The 22,561-nt window shown below is 41.3% G+C and overlaps 1 protein-coding gene and 1 long non-coding RNA gene across 2 annotated transcripts; both read right to left on the bottom strand.

The window, feature by feature from the left end:
• Positions 1 to 7,171: 7,171 nt before the first annotated feature.
• On the bottom strand, positions 7,172 to 8,003 carry LOC116197586. Its single transcript, XR_004155064.1, has 2 exons — positions 7,924 to 8,003; positions 7,172 to 7,773 (listed from the first exon to the last, which is right to left on the bottom strand). It is a non-coding gene; the product is annotated as an uncharacterized LOC116197586 (long non-coding RNA).
• Positions 8,004 to 17,206: 9,203 nt separating this feature from the next.
• Positions 17,207 to 20,807, bottom strand: LOC116194371 (wall-associated receptor kinase-like 8). Its single transcript, XM_031523179.1, has 3 exons — positions 19,553 to 20,807; positions 19,251 to 19,385; positions 17,207 to 18,545 (listed from the first exon to the last, which is right to left on the bottom strand). The coding sequence occupies exons 1-3, from the start codon at positions 20,478 to 20,480 to the stop codon at positions 17,341 to 17,343; spliced, it is 2,268 nt and encodes a 755-aa protein (XP_031379039.1). The 5' UTR covers positions 20,481 to 20,807; the 3' UTR covers positions 17,207 to 17,340.
• Positions 20,808 to 22,561: the final 1,754 nt, after the last annotated feature.

Raw genomic sequence — 22,561 nt, 5'->3', positions numbered from 1 at the left:
TTTTCGGTTGAAGAAAGCAAGGATGGCCGTGAGCCAATTCTGACTCGAGTGTGCACATATATAAGGGTACATGTATAAGTCTGAGCTGATGACTTAGTCCAGCAGAAGCCAAAATTTGATTAGTAATCCAACGAGCAAGTCAACCGATTGGGACAAAAAAGAGATCAATCTCCTTAAAGTAATAAACGAAAGGTCGGAACAATCAACTACTTATTCCCGGAAACTTCAGGGGAAGAATAACGCTAAGTAGATAATTTAATATGAGATTTGTTGTTCCACAATAGACCTCCCTGGATTAATAAGCGAGAGGTCGGAAATCAACTACTTATTCCCGGAAACTTCAGGGGAAGAATAATGCTAAGTAGATAATTTAATATGAGATTGTTGTTCCACAATAGACCTCCTGGATTGATAAATGTGCTAAGTTGATTCTGATCCAAGACTTCTATGATATTAGACCGCCCTTTCATTCTCTCCAAGCTGATAAATAAGCTGGTTTATCATAAAGTATCATATATATGGACCAGGCAACTTGGACTATGGGAACCCAATTTCTCTTCTTTCATCAATGGTTCAGTAGAACGACCGTAATACTACTAATATGGTGAAAAGCAGTGCACCAAGCCAAGCTCCTGTACCTCGATGACCCAATTAATCCACAATTATATGCGTACTAGTGTGGAGATAAAAGACATGAATGTAACATCGAATGCGGAGGTCTAAAACCTGCCATAATAAATTTGATTGCGTTTCTTCTGTTTATGCAGTGGAAGCTGCCATAATGATCTCGCAAGAGTTAGGGCAATAATTGATTTTCCGATTACTACATTTGTCATAGTCTACTACAAAGGGATCACGATTACAGTCTCCCGTTGCCTCTTGAAGTGATCAATCTCAGCTCTCGACTAGCTGAACCAGTCAAGATTCTATAAAATCAGAGTGCAATTAGGTTACCATGGATCATTGTTATGTCAGAATGATCCAGTCAATTTTACTTCAATAAGAAAGGTGTAAAGACGAGAAGAAAACCGTATCTTTCTTAAATATGCATATATTTATTGTCGTAGTATAAGGATTTTCATTGGATATTAACTGTGGGATCTTTACCAGTACAGACATTGAAATGTTACTACATATAAAATCAACCGGAGCTATAAATTGCAAACTCTCGCAAGCACAGCAAGAATAGGCTTATCGTAGATGGATCTATTACATATTGGAAATCGATCTGTGAGGCCTCCCAGAAAATTTGAGTAAATAACCACTCTTACCAGAACGTATGTTTGTGTTCACCATAGACTTCTGATCCATGGACTAGAGGGTGGCCATCAGATACTAAGAGTAAGTCAACAAGGTCAACTGCCTGCTTTTTCCGGAGAATCTTCTCAGGAGCTTATAGGAAGGCTCGTTAAGAGCATCGATAAATATGTCCCTCGGGATTTTGGAAACTCGTAGATTTAGTACATCCCTACGCATTGCATGAATCAAGCTGAGCTGTGCAAATTAAATTGCATCTTTGATCATATTGTCGTATGAATAATACGGAGAGAGATTCTAAAGACTCATGAGGACTATTCGGCTGAATCCACAGTTGAAACTATTCAAAGACCATACATTGCGACATCGATGTAGGAACCGGCCTCCGAGCTGTGGAAAGGACTCGAGCAGAGAAGAAGACAAACAATATGTTGTTGATTGCTATTCCAAGAATTTCTCTAACATGTATTATTGAGAAGTTTCTTCTGGGTCATTTTCCATGTGGGATGATCTGTACCGAGGCAACACTGATATAGGACCAGTGGACTAAGACATCATGAATTGGGTGGGTTCCATGGTCACTGTGCATGGGAGAGACCTTTCCTTATGGACTCATTCTTTTGGTTCTCCACACTCCAGCATTAATAGATCGGTCGAAATTCAGGTCTTTCAAAACAAGTACATCAGGCCGATGTATGATCTACCTGGAAGAACTCATAGTTGGGAATTCTGGAATGGGAGTTATTTGATCTTCTTGGAAGACATTACTGCAATTGAGCAATAGCATCGAGAGCTAGATACATCTATATGACTATATGACGTGGAGCAACAGATCTCCTTGGCTTTCTGATAGGTTATGTGGTCCAACATGGGAATTGCGGACATCTTGGACGGTTCATAGCTAGTAGACAACATTGTAAAAAGTTCTTCACTGACTTGAAATTTACCTTTTAATAAACAGACAAGATTTTTTGGGCACACGCATAACTTCTTCGTTTTATTTTATTTTAATTTACTTTTAATTAATAAATTATCAAATTTTAGCGTTAGGGGAAGGAAAATTACAATTTCATTACAAACTAAAAGTAATTTTTTTTTTTAAGTAAATCTAGCACGGGAGCAATGAAGCCACCACTGCTTCATGTCTCTAAAGGATTAAACATCCGTTTACCGCTCAAATTAGGCAAAACGGATTAAATATTACGCCAAAAGGCTTAGCTCTGAGGTCGGGACATGATGGACTTATATCATACAGCATGAAATTAAAAGAGTCTCAGTAATTAACTAGAGTTACTCGAGCGTGACCTCCGAGAAGAGAAAATAATGTAAAAATGAAACAAAAAAAAAAGAACGAAATTAAAATGAAGATTGTTCAAAGACTTTCTATGACATTTTTTAGTTAAAGATATTTTTCTGAGGTTATGTCAATTGTTAATGGCACTTTTAGACGATAGTTTCCTCACTCTCTACAATTTTCTCAATTGAAAAAGTCACCCTCAATAATTTCACGCTATTTGATGTTTTGTCTTTCAGTTTCTTTCATCCTTGGAATTATCCCTGAAACATTTTTTTCTATGTGAAAATAAATCGAGTTACTAAACAGGTCGAAATTCAATTTTTTTAGCAGCAGTCCTGTAATTGACAGTCATAATTGTCCGCATAGATGTTTAGGATGGATTCATCAGTTGGGTTATCCACCCACCGGCCGGTAATTGGACTGATCAGAATTCAAGTTTCTTAAACTAGAAAAATCAGAAAATGGTATAATTGTAGAATATCGTATAAATGGAGCATCTAGCTCGTAAATTTTGGGCCCCAATTACGGCCACTGCCAGCTCAATCCGGGCTGCTGGCTACCTATGCTTTTGGGGAGGGGGTGGTGGTCGCCAGTGTGGCCATCATTGCCGGCCCCTTCCCCCTTTCCTCCGATTTCGCTCTTTTATTTTAAAATTTATTTTTCTTTTTCTTAGAAATTTTAAATTATTTTTAATTGAATAAAAACATGTAGTACGCACTCGTCCAACAAGTTGTGCCACGTGGCACAATTAGCTTTTCGTTAGCTCTTATCATTACATTTGACAGAATAATTGACGTGGTGCTAGAATCACAACTAAACCCACATGTCATACCTTTCTATGTTATTTTTCAAAGGTTATACAATATTTAGGAAAAAATGCAAATGTCGTGCATTTCTATGATATTTTCCAAAGGTCATGCTATATTTAGAAAATGGGATAAAAGCAGTTTGCTCCCTGGCCTTTGAGACTCGACAAGTTTTGCCCTTTGACTTTTAAAAAGTTGCATGTTACCTCCCCAACCTCCCAACCTCTATAGGAAATGAAGGGGGGCACTCTAATCAAGGTCGCTGGTGATTAGATTGGCATCACCGAACACCACCGGCCTAATCGAGGTCGTCGGCGACGTCAGAGGTCATCGACAACCTCAATTCAAAGAGAGAAGGGGGCTCGACCCTCTATTCCTAAGCTGCGGTGGTGGCCCCGATCTCAGCCACCACCTCCCAGGAGAGGTCACTGGTGGCCTATGATGTTGTCGGCAACCTCGATCAGGGCGGTGGTGGCCCCACCACTACCCCTTCTCGTAATCACCATTCCCCCTCTCTCTTTCTCTAGGATTCTGAGGAAAAAAAAATGGATGAAACTGAACAGTCGAAAAACTTCAAGGTCACCGCTGCACATATTAAAAAATGTCCCTGAGCTAAGCGAATTAAATCATAAATAAGTAAAAATTTTCTAGTTAATTCATTAAGACTTCACCTGTAACACTTTGTACTTAATTAATTAAGTCAATTTGAATTGCATTTACTAAACAAGTTGAATTGAATAAAGTTCTGAAAAATTAATTTCAGAACTTGATTTTAGTTATTAAACAAGCCCTTAGTACAACAGAAGCCAGACCATGATCAATAATCCAACCAGCAAGTCAACCAAGTTAACTTGCTTTTTATAGAGAAACTACAAATTCATTATCTCCATGTCTCTAGAAGATTAAACACGAGTGTACGCTTCAATCAAGCAAAGTGTAGTAAATAAAGTCTTAATTCTGCGGTTGGGACGGGATAGAATTATATCAATCAAGCAAAGAGGAGTAAATTAAAGTGTTTTGAGTAAGTACAGTTCCTCGATCGTGACCTCCATGCAGAGAAAAAAAATGTAAAAACAAACAAACAAAAAAAAGGAAGGAAAAATGAAGATTGTCTAATGACATGCTGTAGCATCTTTTAGTTAAAGGTATATGTATATTTCTCCTGCCAGAATTTTTTTTAAAAAAAAAAAAGTAGTAAGCGAGAATTGTTGGAGTGATGATTTGCTGAAGTCTCATCCTCAAAAAAAAAAAGATATTTCTCAATTGCCACTTGTAGACGTCAATTTTCTCAATTAAAAAAGCCATCCCTTAGTAATTTCATGCTATGCATTTATTTTGTTATTGTCAGTTTCTTTCATGCTCCGAATTATCCCTCGAACATGTTCTTCTACGTGAAAATATATAGATTTCTTGGGCAGGTTGAAATTCGATTTCTTTAGCAGAATTTTATAATCGACAGTCATATAATTGTCCATGTAGATATTTAGGATTGATTCAACAGTTAGGGTTGTCCACCTACCTAGTTGAAACTGGTCAGAATGGTTTCTGAATCAAGAAAAATCAGAAAATGGCAAAATTGCAAAATGTATGATTGGGGCATCTAGCTAGTAAATTCTGGAACTTTAATTGGTATAATCTCCTTGAAGGTGTTTCTGCAGTTTCAAACCATAAGACGGAGACGTAGTATATATATTGATATCACGGAATTAAAATGCAGCATGACTATTTGATTAAGTTATGTGGTCCAAAAATTAGAACTTCTCGTATAAAAATTAGAACTGTGGACCTTCTTTTCCGTACACTAGCCAGAAGACAACACTAATTTGTGGAATTGGAAGGAAGAATAGATTATTATTCTTCTTAATTACATTGACAAGTCGATCGATGGAACACATTGCGAATTCAATAAGAACGAGCAACTATCTATTTCCTGAAGTTCAAGGAAAATATAATACTTCAGCACGATGGGATGGCATAATCACTAACAACGATCCCCGTAAACAGCGTAAAATACTTTTGAAAACTCATATCATCGGTCATTTGTAGTTTTCTCAAAAGTAAATTCCTGCTTTCGGGACAATTTCAACTCTTTAATTCTGAGAATGTATCATTCATAATTATATAAATAACAAGATAGAATAGTTTGAACATCAAAGAGTATGTCCATATATCAGAATCTCCAACCTGTAGCATCTCAATAAAATCTCTAAAACATCTCAAGTGTCATCTTGGGCTAGCTTAGGATCACATCATTTGAGCACCATCAAATAAATTCACAGCCAGATAAGACACGCAGTTTGACTCGAGAAATTATTTTAGAAAATTCTTTTTCTGTCATCCTTTTTCCTGGAAATGTAAAAAGAAAAATAGAGTGAGTTAAAGAGGAATAATCGCGTTAGTTCGAAACTCCTCAACAAACACTAAAATGGCTCCATGGTCATCAGAGAAAACAATGAGAACAGCTCGAGCCCAGTCAAAATATTTCCCTCAGTTTTTTTTTTTTGTTATCATTCTATGACCATGGACAGATATGAATAAGGACAAGTAAGACAACCGAAAAAAACGTAACATAGAATCCCACTATATACGTCTATTCATCAACAACGTAAAAAATTAATCAAAAACATCTCACGAGCATACACATAACCATGGCATTTCACTTCTTAGCACTCAAGAAAATCCTTAATTAAGCGGATCCTTTGCCCTGGATGCTGAACATTTCCGTTACACATGGAATTTTCCTCAATAGAATAATTCAATTTTTGTGAAGTCATAGGCAAACCTTATTTTGGTGGTGGTGGGGGCTAGGACTTGAACAAGATATTTTTGTGGAAAATTTCGGAGCCAATCTAGTCAAAAGATTCTCGAAAATCAGAGTGGATTTTGATTGCGGATCAATGTTATGTCAGTGTTAAGAAGAGTTATCGTCCTACATCAGAATATTGATTAGAAATCCACTGGGTCTATAACCTATTTCCAATCCTTCTTGGTTATGCCCAAAAAAAATAACGGAAAAGAAAACCTTCTTGGTTAGAAATCTATGAGTTTATAACTAAGATTCCGAAGGGGACAACAACATAACTCTCGCCAGGACCACGGTCTCAAAATTTCATGAACTTCAGAAGCATTACTCTGAGCCTTGCTCATTGCGGCTCAGAGAGTGGGGGGCAAGTGATAGGCCTCCCACATATGAATATGTAAGGAAGACCGTTGTTGCAAGGGGGGAGGAAACATATTGGGCACCCTGATTTTACGATCTACATCATCACTGAGTGAGAGCGGGTGTCAATTTGACGATGAAATCGCATCAGCATCGGTGTTGGTTTCCCTTGACATTAAATGAGCATCGCGCTTTGACTATATTCAAGTGCTTTGCTTTTGTACTTTTTACTAGATTTGATTTTATAAGTATACTTATACATATGAAAAAAAAACGAATTTTGATGCTCCTAAATTTTCATCCTATATGATTTTCACAATAATAAGATATTTGATGTAATGACAAGGTAAATATAGCATTCTACTATAATGCTTACAAACAGTCTTTCTAAGAAATCAATCTTGTTACAAACTGCTTATTCCCTGAAGCTTTATAAGAAATATAATATGCATGTGAATTACAGCGGCAATAGGGAGCCCTTACGAGTGAGTAAATTCGTTTGGATTATAAAAGACTCCAAAAAAGGAGCTCTTACATTTTAGTAAACTCGTTTTTTGGATTATGGAAAGACTCAAAAAAAAAAAAAGCTCTTGTGAGTAAGTAAACTTGTTTGGATAATCAAAAGACTCAAAAAAAAAGAGCTCTTACGAGTAAGTAAATCCGTTTTGGATTATAGACAGACTCCAAAAAAGGAGCTCTTACGAGTAAGTAAACCCGTTAAACCTATTTAGATTATAAAAAGACTCCTAAAAAGCAGCCCTTACGAGTAAGTAAACTCGTTTGAATTGTCAAAAGACTCCAATAAAGGAACCCTCGCGAGAGAAGTAATGCGCTGGGCTATCGAAAGACTCCCTGTAGGGAGCCCTTGCGAGAAAAATAAACTCGCTCGGTTATTGAAAGCCTGTTCAAGTGCTGCCCGTGCAAGAAATTAAACATGACACAAAGAACCGCCACTCATACAAGCCTCTAAATAATTTAAAACCAAGGCATCTTATCTCTTTCAATATCTATACCTTTGGCATATTAGATCTTTCAACGTCTATATATATAAAAATCCAGCAGTAGTAATCTCACCCAATCGGCTGGCCAACCGCATATGCTCAACCACCTCATCATGAGGCGACATTTTGCTTTCAGAGTGGGGGGCAACCTTCGTGCTCGAGGAACCCCCTTCGCTTAACTTCCGCAATCTGCAACGCTGCTGCTCACTTGCATCAGCAGCATCACGAGGTGCGCTAACCTCTGGCAGTCCCCTTGCCATCATCAACACAAAGCGGGAATATCATCAACTAAACTCAATAACAAAGAAATCTATGTAAACGAGCACACAAGATACGAACAGAGAAGGAAACAAAAAAAAAAAAAAAAAAAAAGAAGAAAAGAAAAGCTCCAAACGAGCCTACCAAGGAACTTCTTCCGTTGAGGTGTTCTGCTGGCTAACTGAGTTTCACTATCCCAGAACTTGTGTGGGGGGCAAGTGATAGGCCTTTCTCATTGCGGCTCAGAGTGGGGGGCAAGTGATAGGCCTCCCACGTCGGGGGCCCAAAAGGATCCAAACCAAAGAAGCCCAAGAGAGCCCATTGACAGAACAAGGAGGCCCGGCCCTTTGTGAGTGTCAGTTACTGAGAATTATCTGTCCGACACCTCTATAAATATGTAAGGAAGACAATTGTTGTAAGGGGGGAGGAGACATCTGGGCACCCTGATTTTACGATCTACATCATCACTGAGTGAGAGCGGGTGTCAATTTGATGTTGAAATCACATCAGCATCCGAGTTGGTTTCCCTAGACATTAGCATCGTGTGCTTTGACCGTCCCCAAGTGCTTTGCGTTCATACTTTTTACTAGGTTTGATTTTATAAGTATACTTATACACATGGAAAAAAAAAATTGATGCTCCTAAATTTTCATCCTATATGATTTTCACAATGATAAGATATTTGATGGAATGACGAGGTAAATATGGCATTCTGTTATAACGCTTACAAACAGTTTTTCTAAGAAATCAATCAGAACAAGTTGCAAACTGCTTATTTGCTCAAGTTTCATAGGAAATATAATATGTGTGAAATACAGTGGCAAGAACTCGAGAAACAGAAATAGAGTAATTCTACTATTATTCACCATGATTCGCTAGAAATACAGTGTACGAGTGTTTGATGGATCCAGAGCACAAAGCTATTTGAGTTTCTATATTCGAGTTTTTATATTACTTATATATAATATTTTATATTATGTCGGGTTGGGTTCTGGGGAGAGAAGATATCGTGATTGCAATACAATACTTCTCGTGGGCATTATATCTTGGGGTTAGAGACTTTCCATTGAAGCCGCGCTGCAACATTGAGGGGATATCTTCAATCCAAATGATAGCTTCCTGGAAATGCCTTATCCATTAATCGTTTTTGAGATTTCCAATTCTTCAAGTTTTCTATAGAATCTGATCTCTTATCTTGATGTATTATATAAATTTGATTTCTTATAACTGTGATGTCCATAAAGCATAAATACTTGTGTAAAGTTTATTTTCATGAATATTGTATATTCTCCACATTTCAAAAATTCCCACAACAATCTTTACCACGATGGTACTCTCCGTCTCGGGAAAAAGTGATTTGAGGGACATGTAGAGAACCCGCAGATCGAGCTTCTTCAGCCGTGGGACGGTGTTATTGACTTCGCACTATCCAGTAGCTGCTAGGAATCTGCATAGAAAGAGCGATTGAACTGTCCAGTCAGAGAAAAAATGCCGTGCTTTCACGTCACACGTTCTAGCTTTTCTTGACAGAGTTGATAAATCAAATTAATTAGCAGATGATGACACTGAGGGTGAGTTCATCCAAGTTTGACTCCCTATTGATGCGGAGAGAATAATCTCCCATACAGGAGTAAACATAAATTAGTGTACTATGGTCGGTCTCCATAAGGAGATATATGATTATTAAATCTTGGCGGAGCATGCAAAGATAGGGACCAGTGTCGACAGTCGTCTTCTTTTGCTTAAGAAATTGATATATGCAGTGGATGGACATGCTCGCACCAATCAGCGGGAAACTGGTCCGAGCTTTGTTTAATTAATATCAAAAGGAGACCACTCACCCAGAAATATCATATGCTAGTCCGCGTTTCTCATATGGGGAGTTCATTTATGAAAGATAAAAGTAAATATGTACTCTTCGAAGTAGAAGACAGGTTGCATCTGCATAATGATAAGAATTGTTGGAAGCCGTCTTGACCCGATTCTTGACCTGTCTACTAGGACTTCTGTGCGTATGAGATTTTTGCACTGTGAACAGGACAGTCTGGTGTCTACATTGCTATATTCTAACCGTGAACAAGGGCAGGTGTCAAAACTCGTTGTTCATGATTAGGTGGTCCAGGATACCCGAAGCTTACATTGTCCATGGATCGTGGTGACCAAGGCTCCTGAGATCGTGTTGGCTGTTCTCGGGGCCAGTCTCGCCATCAGGAGGGCACAGGTGATTGCCGCTCCAAAATTATTAGACGGGGACTTCTCTGCAACTACTGATTCTTTCGGATTGGGTAGAGTCCTTCTCTGCCCGCATAATAGGGTGTGATTTGGTCGCATCTCTCGGACTAATTAACTATAGAAGATGAAAAAATGATAACTCCATCAAAGAAGCACCTATCGATTGCTCTTGAGCCGGCCAGACCGAATCCGGCCTTGGTGAGGCCTTAATGTCACTTAGTCAGATCTGAGTCTGCGGTCTCTCAGAGGTTTCGAACCCTCCACCAGCTCAACTCCCGAGCCACGCCTCTAGGCTCCAAGCCCCATGGCAGGGTTCGCAATGGCTCGTGAACCCAGCCACGGGGCCCGCGAGTCCTGGGTTGGTCGAACCAGGGCTCGAGGCTAGAGAGAGAGCTCAAAATGGGGCTCGGGGCCCTGGGCATGACTCCAAAGCCCCCGATTTCGCAGGAGCAAACCAGGGAAGAAACGGTCATCTTCTTCCACTTTTTAAGCAAAAAAAAAAAATTATTTTAGTTTATATTTTTTTAATAAATATTACTTATTATTTATATTTTAACAAATAAATTTTAATATTTGTCGATGGGGCATTTCCTTGTTTGCATATGAATACCTATGGGCCTAGTGCAATAAAATGTCGATCCTAAATATCTAATAAAGGGGCGCGGGTAGTCCCATTTGAGTACCGAATTTGTGATTCACAATGACTCGAACTCAAGATTTTACTTAAGTAAAACAAACGTCGAACCGCTTGAACCAACCCACATTACTCATTCATGACCAATTTTATAACATAGAGCTCCTGTCTGTTGACATATTTGTCAACAGAGAGCCTCTTCCTGGGGCGGAGGAGACGCGAGGGATGCTTTCCTTGCCCATCTGTAGTACTCCGGTCGGTGACAGAATCTTGATGTACCACACATCATTAACAGACTCCCTGCCATTGTAAAGCAAAAACAAAACGATAAGTTAGAAATGCAGTATACATTGCTTCCAGTTTCTAAGAATTGTATGATGATTCTCTATTTCCTTATTTTCCGAACAAAGGGAATGGCTTTCAAGAGGGAAATACATCAGCTCGAGCAGACTCCAAAGAATGTATTCGTGACACAAAAAACAAACACTGGAACTCTCTGCCAAGGATCATCGAGGCTGACATCATTCCCTCAATGGACATATACAAGCTGCCAGCGTATCCAGTAGGCCTTTGAGCACAAACATGCGAGTGAGCGAGCTCACTCCTTAGCTCATCATAGCTGCTGAACTTGGAGATGTCCGATGACCTCCCAAAGTAATCCGACTGTTCAACCTGTCAACCATTGTAATTCGAACTCAAATGGGCAAAGTTAGTGAACTGGGAAACAGAAAATAATAAGAAATAAATGGGCCCGGAAATTGCGCCAACCTTGGTCCACATTGTCAGGGGACTGCAAAAACATCCCATCTTATCCGCACAACTCGAGGTTGTCATGCCTGAATAAATCGGGAATTCCATGCCCAGGGTATTGCTATAATAGAAGATGTTTGCATTCATTAATCAGTCTATGAGGTTGTTGGGGTTAGGGATGTACTCAACCAAACAATAACGCAGCGATTAATCTTCCTCCCCTTCTAGTGTAATCGAGATAGGAACTAATCAAATCAACCAACAAGCAGTAAAGTAAAACAACACCAAGAATTTTACGTGGAAAACCCCAATGTGGGGAAAAACCACGGGACCAACTCCGAATCAACGATCCACTATGAAGGTTATACAATGTCTTTCATCAAGGGTAAACCCTTGGATCACCAAACTCAAGAGAAACACTCTCTTGGATCACCCAAATACTAAATTCGTCACCCACACCGGGTGGTTCACAAAATCAGCTGAAACAGCACCTACAGAGCTCGAATAGAAATTCTGACCGTTCAGAAGTTAGCCCCACGTGTTGTGAAGCTGTTGTCAAAATTTCGTCCCAATCGGAGTTCGTTTGACGTCCCGATCGAGGTTTGATCTCCAGCTGCGCGCTGCCACTGTTAAGCAGAATTCTCCTCTGCTCTTCCTCTGTTCTGCTGTCTGCTGTCTGCTTGCGGCTGCCCCTTTTCTGCTGTCTGCCACTTCTTTCTTCTACAGCCTTCTCCTATATTCTTTTATGCCGCTGCTGCTATATATATATATATATATATATGCCGCCTAACAAATATAAACCCTAACTAAAATGAGTCTTGGGCTTATTAAGGCCCGATAAAAGCCCAATACAATTTGAGCCCAACTTCCTCCAAATTGGAGGGATAGCCCAACAAACTCCCCCTCCCGACTATTTGGAGGCTTCAAGTATACCGGCTATACTTCGGCAAACATGAAGTTTCTCCCTAGCGAGAGGTTTTGTCATCATATCAGCTCCATTCTCATCAGTGTGCACTTTGTCTAGCTTCACCAGCTTGGACTCCAACACATCTCTAATCCAATGAAACTTGATATCGATATGCTTCGACCTCGAATGGAAAGTGGGATTCTTGCAAAGATGAATGGCGCTTTGACTATCACAGTGTAGAACATACCTTTCTTGCTTCAAGCTCAACTCCTGCAAAAACTTTTGCAACCACAACATCTCCTTGCAACCTTCGGTCACCGCAATGTATTCAGCTTCCGTTGTAGACAAAGCGATGCACTTTTGAAGCCTTGATTGCCATGAGATAGCTCCCCCTGCAAAAGTCATCAAGTATCCCGAAGTGGATTTCCGGGAATCGATATCTCCTGCCATATCTGCATCCGTGTAGCCCACTAACTCCGGCTTACCAGTGCCAAAGTGTAAACACACCTTGGATGTTCCTCTGAGATACCTCAGAATCCACTTAACTGCATTCCAATGCTCTTTCCCCGGATTGGAGAGAAAACGACTAACCACACCAACAGAATGAGCGATATCTGGTCTTGTACAGACCATGGCATACATCAAACTTCCTACAGCTGATGAGTAAGGAACTTTCTTCATCTCTTCTTTCTCCTTCTCACTTGTAGGACATTGCTTCGAGCTAAGTTTGAAATGAGAAGCAAGTGGTGATGAAACTGGTTTAGCATTACCCATGTTGAACCGATCCAAAATCTTCTCGATGTATTTCTCTTGAGAAAGCCAAAGTTTTCCACTTGATCTGTCACGAGAAATATGCATCCCAAGGATCTGCTTTGCCGGTCCCAAATCCTTCATGGCAAAGGACTTGTTGAGCTCCTTCTTCAACTCTGTAATCTTGCTCATATCATGACCAACAAGTAGCATATCATCCACATATAACAGTAAAATGATAAAATCACCATTCGAGAATTGTTTCACGAACACACAATGATCTGAAGTTGTCCGTGTGTAGCCATGGCTCAACATGAAAGAGTCAAACTTTTTATACCACTGCCGAGGTGCTTGCTTAAGCCCATACAAGCTCTTCCTCAGCCTGCACACCAAATGCTCCTTACCTTTAACTCGGAATCCTTCAGGCTGCTCCATATATATTTCTTCCTCCAAGTCACCATGTAGGAAAGCTGTTTTTACATCGAGCTGCTCGATCTCCAAATTTAGACTAGCTGCCAGTGCGAGAACAACTCGGATCGATGACATCTTGACAACAGGCGAGAAGATCTCCTCGAAGTCAACTCCTTTCTTCTGGTTGAAACCTTTCACTACCAGCCGAGCTTTGTATCGAGGTCGCGAGTTCTCTGTCTTCAACCTGTAGACCCATTTGTTCTTCAATGCTCTCTTACCTTGCGGTAGCTTCACTAGGTCATACGTGTGATTTTCAAACAAGGAGTTCATCTCCTCATTCATCGCCTTCAACCAGTGCTCCTTGTGCTCATGTGCCACAGCTTCATCATAGCACTCAGGTTCTCCCCCGTCAGTCAGTAGCACATACTCATGAGGCGGATATCTTGTAGATGGTTGTCTTATTCTATCAGATTGTCTAGGTAGATCTGCAGGCTCTAACTGTAACCGCGAGCCTGTATCATTCGTAGTCACATCATCATCTACCTGAGGAATCTCACCCCCAGTCGTGGTTTCTTCATACTCACCAGGTACCTCTTCCACTGGATGCTCTACATCAACCGGTACAGGAATAAAGATCTCGTGAGGATTGCCTACTTTGGCCTTCTCTAACTTTTGCAAATCCTCGATTGTTTGGTCCTTAAAGAAGACAACATCCCTGCTCCTGATGATCTTCTTGCTATCAGGGTCCCAAAGCCTGTACCCGAACTCTTCATGTGCATAACCCAAGAAGATGCACTGTTTTGCCTTGGCATCAAGTTTTGATCTTTCATCTCGAGGAATGTGAACAGATGCCCTGCACCCGAATACTCTGAGATGCTTGTATGATACTTTCTTGCCGGTCCACACCTGCTGGGGTACATCTCCATCAAGTGCAACTGACGGTGTAAGATTAATAAGATCAACCGCTGACCTCATTGCCTCGCCCTAGAAAGGCTTAGACAGTTTCGCTTGAGAAAGCATACAACGAACTCTCTCAACAATTGTGCGGTTCATTCTCTCTGCAAGCCCGTTCTGTTGTGGTGTCTTCGGTACCGTCTTCTCAAGTTTGATACCGTGAGTCCTGCAATAGTTCTCGAAAGGACCTCTATACTCACCACCATTATCAGCTCTGACACATTTCAGCTTCATGCCTATTTCTCTTTCCACTGCTACATGGAAGTTCTTGAAAATCTCAGTCACCTGATCTTTAGTTCTCATAGGGTAAGCCCAAACTTTCCTGGTGTGATCATCTATAAATGTCACAAAATAGAGAGCACCACCAAGAGATCTATCCGACATAAAACAAACATCTGTATGCACAAGATCAAGTATATGATGGCATCTAGAGGGACGACTTCTAACAAAAGAAACTCTCCTCTGCTTACCAGCTAAACAGTGATCACAAGTGCTCAAGTGCATACCTTTAACGGGCAAAGACTGCTTTCTAGCAAGAATTTGAATACCTTTCTCGCTGATATGCCCAAGTCTCCTATGCCATAGCTCGATAGGATAATCCTCAGCAACATTAACCTGACCGGAATTGTGTTTGGCACGCAGCCTGTAGAGAGTGTCGGTCTTCTGACCCCGTGCCACAATCAACAAACCCTTGGAGAGCTTCCATCTCCCATTGCTGAATTCATTACTGTAGCCTTCATCATGAAGTTGACCCGTCGAGATTAGGTTAAGGCGAATTTCTGGAACATGCCTCACCTTCTTCAAAAACAACTTGCAGCCAAGCTCGGTCTCTAGACAGACATCACCAATACCGACAATCTTGCATGATTGTCCATTCCCCATTCTCACATAACCATAGTCCCCGGTAGTGTAAGATGAAAAGAAATCCCGATGAGGAGTGACATGAAACGAGGCACCTGTATCTGCAACCCAGGTAGAGTCCTGACATGTGAAATTCACATAAGCTTCATCACAAATGATGTAGGTCTCTCCATCACATGCCACTGCTGTAGTGCCTTCTTCCTTCTTGCTCTCACCGTTGCCATTCTGATTTTTCTTCAGAGCTCTACACTCCCTTTTGTAGTGTCCCTCTTTTCTACAGTGATAGCAAGTGACCACTTTCCTCGTCTTCGACTTTGATCTGCCCCTCGATTTGCCACGTGAGTTACTATGCTTGGAAGAGAAATTTCTGCTTTGACTTCTCCCCCGTTGTTCAGTAACTAAAGCTTCAGACTGAATGGAAATTCCCGTGCCTTTCCTTCTAGTCTCCTCATTAAATAAACTGTCTGTCACCGTGGCCAACGATAGCTTCCCGTTTGGCGCAGAATTGCTTAATGCAACCACGAGTGTGTCCCAATTATCCGGTAGAGTCCCTAAAAGTAGACAAGCCTGCAACTCATCGGGTAATATTATCTCCAGGTTCGTCAACTGGTTAATAATATCCTGGAAATTACTCATGTGCGCAGCCATATCACCTCCATCCTGAAAACGAAGATGAACCAGCTTCTTCACGAGGAATGCCTTATTTTGCGGTGTCTTCCTCGCATAGAGATTTGTCAATTTATCCCACAAAGCTTTTGCATTTGTCTCCTGAGCAACATGATGATAAATACTATTGTCTATCCACTGCCGAATCAAACCAATAGTCTTCCGATTTGTGCGTTCCCAAGCCTTGTCATCCTTATCTTTGGGTTTCGCGGAATCCCCTTCAATGGGATCGTACAAATCCCTGCAAAATAGAAGATCCTCCATCCGAGACTTCCATATAGAGTAGTTGGTTGCATTCAACTTGAACATAGATCCTGTAGACTCCTCCATCTCGAAAACACCGAAAAAACTCAAACTTCTCTAACCCGAAGCTTTGATACCACTTGTTGGGGTTAGGGATGTACTCAACCAAACAATAACGCAGCGATTAATCTTCCTCCCCTTCTAGTGTAATCGAGATAGGAACTAATCAAATCAACCAACAAGCAGTAAAGTAAAACAACACCAAGAATTTTACGTGGAAAACCCCAATGTGGGGAAAAACCACGGGACCAACTCCGAATCAACGATCCACTATGAAGGTTATACAATGTCTTTCATCAAGGGTAAACCCTTGGATCACCAAACTCAAGAGAAACACTCTCTTGGATCACCCAAATACTAAATTCGTCACCCACACCGGGTGGTTCACAAAATCAGCTGAAACAGCACCTACAGAGCTCGAATAGAAATTCTGACCGTTCAGAAGTTAGCCCCACGTGTTGTGAAGCTGTTGTCAAAATTTCGTCCCAATCGGAGTTCGTTTGACGTCCCGATCGAGGTTTGATCTCCAGCTGCGCGCTGCCACTGTTAAGCAGAATTCTCCTCTGCTCTTCCTCTGTTCTGCTGTCTGCTGTCTGCTTGCGGCTGCCCCTTTTCTGCTGTCTGCCACTTCTTTCTTCTACAGCCTTCTCCTATATTCTTTTCTGCCGCTGCTGCTATATATATATATATATATATATATATATATATGCCGCCTAACAAATATAAACCCTAACTAAAATGAGTCTTGGGCTTATTAAGGCCCGATAAAAGCCCAATACAATTTGAGCCCAACTTCCTCCAAATTGGAGGGATAGCCCAACAGAGGTTACCTCTGGTCTTTCTCTGCCACATTAATCCTAGTCTGTGAACTGTCAAATTTATTTTAGTTATTGTTGCAGAGGGGAAGATCACTTGCAGAGGGGCCCTATTGCCCAGAAATGGTAACTGGAGTAAGAGGATGAGAGTGATATGGGAAAATTAGATAAACAAATGCAGTATACATCGCATGGAGGATAATAGTGGTAGACAACAGAACCATCCCACGGTGCAAATACAACCAAGGATTACAGACTCAAAGTAACTTTGAACTTTATCACCATGTGTCACTAGATAAGAATGGGTGACCATCGGATAACTGAACAGAGCCCACATCCGCCTCAGATCCTCTGGAGATCGAAAGAGCATCATCACCTTCGAGTTCGTCGGGGTTGGCATGATTGGCCTTTTCCTGGTGTTGTGCGAGGCTAGAAACTGGTTGTGACCGGTTTCTTATCGCCTCCAACTCAATAACTATATCTTTCATCGAGGGCCGTTTCCTGCCTTTCAGGTTTAAGCATCGTTTTGCCAGGTTAGCCACCACTATGATCTCTGCTTCACCACCTTCCCTTCGAACTGGAGGATCGAGTATCTCAAACAAGCGATCCTCCTCCATTGCAGTAACGAAAGAGGATGCCAAACCTATACAGTTCTCTCCTAGAAGTGAAGCGGTTGGCTTTTGCCCAGTTAGGAGCTCAACAAGGACGATCCCAAAACTGTACACATCACTTTTTTCCGTAAATTGGCCCGACCGGAAGTATTCCGGATCCAAGTACCCAAAGGTGCCCTGCACCACTGTGGTCACGTGAGTCTGATCCAAGGAACCTGATCTTGAAGTTCCAAAGTCGGCTATCTTTGCTCGATGCTTCTCATCTAGCAATATATTTGAAGACTTGATGTCACGGTGGTAAATCGGAATGGAAGCGGATGAGTGCAAGTAAAAGAGTCCACTTGCAACTTCAGTGGCGATTCGTAGGCGTGCCTCCCACGAAACAGGAAACTCTGGGTCGTGGAGGTACTCGTAAAGAGTCCCATTTGGAATGAACTCATACACTAGAAGTGGAAATTCACTCTCCAAGCAGCACCCCAAGAGCTTGACGATATTTCTGTGATTGATTTGTGAGAGAATGACTACTTCATTGATGAAAGGTTCTATATTTTTTTCATCAATTGATATAGACTTCTTAACTGCAACAATCCTCCCATCCGTTAACATCCCCTTATAAACAGTACCTTGGCCACCTTTCCCCAAAATCCTGTCCTTGTTGAAGTAGTCGGTGGCTTTCTCTAACTCCTTGGAATTGAACAATTTGCTTTTCTCGACGTTCCCATCAGGTGACGTTAGTTGTTGTTGCAATATCATGCCTCCATTCCGTTTGAAGAACTTCTCCTTGAGCTTGGCCTCTCTTCTCTTCTTAATCAGTTTGTACATCCACCATGCTAGGAAGATCAAGACGAGCGATCCAGAGCTAGACGAAAGGCCTGCACAGGGGATAGTGGGATGTATTTATCGCATCAGCAACATCGTATTGCATGAGTAACAAATATGTAATTTATATATGCATATAGATTTATATAAATATGTATCTACACGCCAAGCCAAAAAAAATAGAAAATTAAATAAAATATTATTAATCGCGAAAAAGTTCAACAATTTTTGTATAAAGTATTTCATGAAAAAATAAATATTTAACAATAAAATTAACTATATTTCTAAAAGAAAATTATTTATAAATCATTAAAACATAGTAATAACAAATATATAAATTCTACCTTATCATATCTGTTATAAATTTGATGTTATGAGCATGACGACATTTGGTGGTTGATATGAATCCGAGTTGTTTTTTTGCTAAATAAAATGGTAGGCAGCAGTAATGGCAACATTCTTGCCCCTCGGTACGCAATATTCGAGCTTTCGTGTTTAACCGCGAACATATCAGTCAAACTGAACAACCATCCCAACCACTAGCCCTGTCAGTTTAGCACTATCAGGGGCCTGGTATAGTTCACAAAAGTCAGAGATGACCCTAGGCCCAAAACAAAGAGCCCACCCTAGCATATGTCCCTCGGGAGATTCGAACTCAAGAGCTAAGGATCTCCAAACCACATGAGAGTGAGCTTAAAACCACTAGACCATCACCCTAATGGTTATGAATCCAAGCTGATGGATTAACAAAGTCTTACCTATTATAAGGGACGTCACAGTTCTTTTACCATTCGAGCATTCGTAGTTTCCTGGGATATTCACACACTTTTGTGGATAACAGCTCGTTTGCCAGTCTGGGAGTTGCCATTCTGGAAGTTCACACTCGTTGACATCTGAAAGGAAAGTAAATCATAATTAAGTTTAGAAGCTCAGTAATCACAAATTATCGCTATAACTCGCATTCTTTAGCCATTGAGAGTTGGCAGATGTTCCAGTATCAGGAAGGTCAGAGGGCTCTATAAGAGATTTTGAATACTCGAAGAGACTAAGATAACCATACCTAGGCATCCATCGCGAAGGTAAGGGTTACCAATAAACCCATCATTGCAGGAACACCTAATAAGAGGGGCTGTGCTCTTATTGACATAGCTTGTTGTTCGACATTCTGCAGGCTCATCACCAGAAAGCACTGTCCAGTCGAGCTGAAGTCCAAGAGACTTGGGGAGGCTGGAATCCAGTATTCCCCAGTTCAGAACCACTGGACCATAATCTCCATCTCGCAAGGCGTATACATCCGTCTTGTTGGGCTGGAACCAATCATTAGAAGCGAGAAATCCGTACTGGCAGTCTTGATCTCCACTACTTGCTAGAATAGTACTATTCTCAGGTCGGAGATCGACGTGAAATCCTTGGAGGTCGCTTGGGATCATCGATTGACAGCAGCCAAAGCCATCACAAGCACTGACCATGCCGGTATAATTAGCTCCAGCGCAATGAGTCTTGCAGCCTACAAATGAAGAGTTGGCATCTGTCTCCATTATGGCAACACTGTTGCATCCCACTGCAAGGAACTTGTTGCTGCTGGAGGAGAAGGTAAACGGGCTCCCTTGGAGGGACACGGGATCACGAGTATCATTCCGCTTGCAACTTGACTTTGAATGGATTATCGGGTAATCGACCGTGATGACACTATCGGTGTTAAAAAATTTTTGCTCGTTGAGGGAGATGTTGAGAACCTGCAGGTCCAGCTTCTTCAGCCGAGGGACTGTGTTGTTGACTTCGCATGAGATCTCATACCAGTCGTCGAGGAAGCAACCAGGTCCAATGCCGAAGGGAAACGGGATGGTGACGGTGCCACAGGTGGGCGTACAGTTGTGCCTTGCTAGAGTTGTATTTGGGAAACCTGCAGCTTCAACTGCTGGGAACTCCAACTGCAACGAACACATGAGCAGAAGCAGAAGGATCTGCGGGGACATCAACTCTGCCATCTCCAAATCTCCCTGATGAGTTTGAACCTCAAATGTCAATAGACCAAGAAGAAGAGTGGTTGCTCGAAGAAGAGATCATATATTGTCTTTGGCCAGACAACTGAACGGTGGAAGATCCTTTTATGGATTCCTGGAATGGGAGCGATGTGCCCTTGCTGCCTGGAAAGTGCAGAGAAAGAGAGTTATTTGAGCTGTCTAGTCAGAGCCCACACACCCCGGAGAAAATGCTGCAGCAGTTTCACATCAGATATTCCAGCTTATCTTAACAGAGTCGATTAATTAAATCAGCAAAAATAATATAAAACAAGATAAAGTGGTTATAGTCCTTGAGGTTGTAAGTCCGGCTCCCCATTTGTCCGGGGAGAACATAAAATAAGATAAAGTGGTCGGTATCCATCAGGAGACATAGTTTTTAAATCTTGGTGGAGCATGCGATGGTAGGGACCTGTGTCCACCGTCGTTTAGTTTTGGAAGGTTCTTCGCTCTTGAAAGAAAACTTTTGTTTAAGGAATTGATATGTAGGGGACAATACATACATGAACTGTACCCACCCGGAAATATATAATATCCTAACCCACGTTTTGCACCTGGGAACTTCTTTAATGAAATTGACCAAAAGTGAATGTGAAAGCCTGGAAGTACCAAGACAGGTAACTTGCATGCTTGGACTCGATGCATATCCACCAATGTGGGACCCGATTCTTGACCCGTCTAGTAGAGAAATTATTAGGTGAACTTAGTGTACCACATCAGCCATGAACTTAGTCTACTAGAACTAACTTTTGTGTAGATGAGATGAGATTTTTGTACTGTGCACAGGATGAATTGCTGGTTTCGTGATTAGGTAGTTCAGGAGCCTTTAGGGTGCGTTTGATTTTAGAATTAAAGTAAGTTTGATTTTGATTTTGATTTTAATTGTGGAAAAAGACAAATGAGATGGGATTATAAATTTGATTTGGGAAACGTGTATTTTTGTTGTGTAGTGGGTTGAGTTAAAATCAAAATCATGATTTTAAAATCAAACTTACAAATCAAACGGGGCCTTAAGCTTACGTGGTCAGTGGATCATGTCAACCAACATTCCCGAGATTGTGCCGACGATTCTCGAGGCCTGGTCGCATCGCCAGGTGGGGAGGAGCTCGCCTTTCCCATATTTATGAGAGAAAACATGGACCTTTCAGTAATGACAGATTCTTTCAGGTAGGAAAACCAAAAATGAGAGCTAATGGCTATGTCCAAACAATTCCTAAATTCCACTTAATTGAGGATATTGTTTGTTCTCAAAGCGGCAGATCAAACCTTTGGACATAGACAGTCGCCATAAGAGAGACACATATGAAACAACTCACAATGTAATAATAGACCCCTAACTGTCCGCATTTATGTAATTTAACTAGTCAAGACATAACCACCAGCACAGTGGTCTAGTGGTTAAGGATCAAAAGCTCCACTTGAAAACATCACGAATTCGAACCTCACTAAGGACGTAGAGCTCGCCACTATGTGGGTGTATTATGGGACGGCGGTGGCCAACCCATAATGCTTGATCCAGTGGGCCTTGGACTTAATTCACTAGTGTGTTGGTAAGGCTGTGGTGACCAAATTGGGCTAAAGTCTCAGTGAGCCATGGCGAAAAGAACATTCCGTGGCGGTTAAGTTCCCTTAGTTGGGGCAGTCACAGCGGATTAACAACCCGACTTAACCTTAAAAAAAAAAAAAACTAGTCGAGACATAGGCATGCATACAAAGCACGTCTTCAATTATCGGGGAGAAGTCGGCTTCAGTAGTCAAGAGTGTTGAGATATGTTATCCCACATAGAAAATTTAAGAAAGAAACCACAATGGTATATAAGCTTGGATTTAGCAACCTATCAGCTTAAGCTTTTGGGTTGCAGACGGGCTCAAGTCTGTACAGGCTCAGTGGGTATTTTTCCACATGGTATCGGAGCGGATTATGTTTCCGCGCCCTCGTGTGGGCTCAGACCATGTCGGATTCAATTTCGAGGCAGCCAGGAGTGCACCTCATGTTAATCAGGCCCGAGAGTGGCCCGGTCCAGTTCTGAGATAGATAAAAATGCACC

This window comes from Punica granatum, chromosome 2 (genome assembly GCF_007655135.1).
Source record: "Punica granatum isolate Tunisia-2019 chromosome 2, ASM765513v2, whole genome shotgun sequence".
Lineage (NCBI taxonomy): Eukaryota > Viridiplantae > Streptophyta > Magnoliopsida > Myrtales > Lythraceae > Punica > Punica granatum.
Note: the sequence above shows the minus strand (reverse complement) of the source record. Positions and strands in the feature narration are given on the sequence as shown.

Coding starts and splice junctions, on each gene's coding strand:
- LOC116194371 (XM_031523179.1), bottom strand. CDS start 20,480: ATGGCAGAGTTGATGTCCCCGCAGATCCTTCTGCTTCTGCTCATGTGT. Junction 19,386..19,552: donor CCTTCGCGATGGATGCCTAG/GTATGGTTATCT, acceptor CTTTCCTTTCAG/ATGTCAACGAGTGTGAACTT. Junction 18,546..19,250: donor TGTGACGTCCCTTATAATAG/GTAAGACTTTGT, acceptor TCCCCTGTGCAG/GCCTTTCGTCTAGCTCTGGA.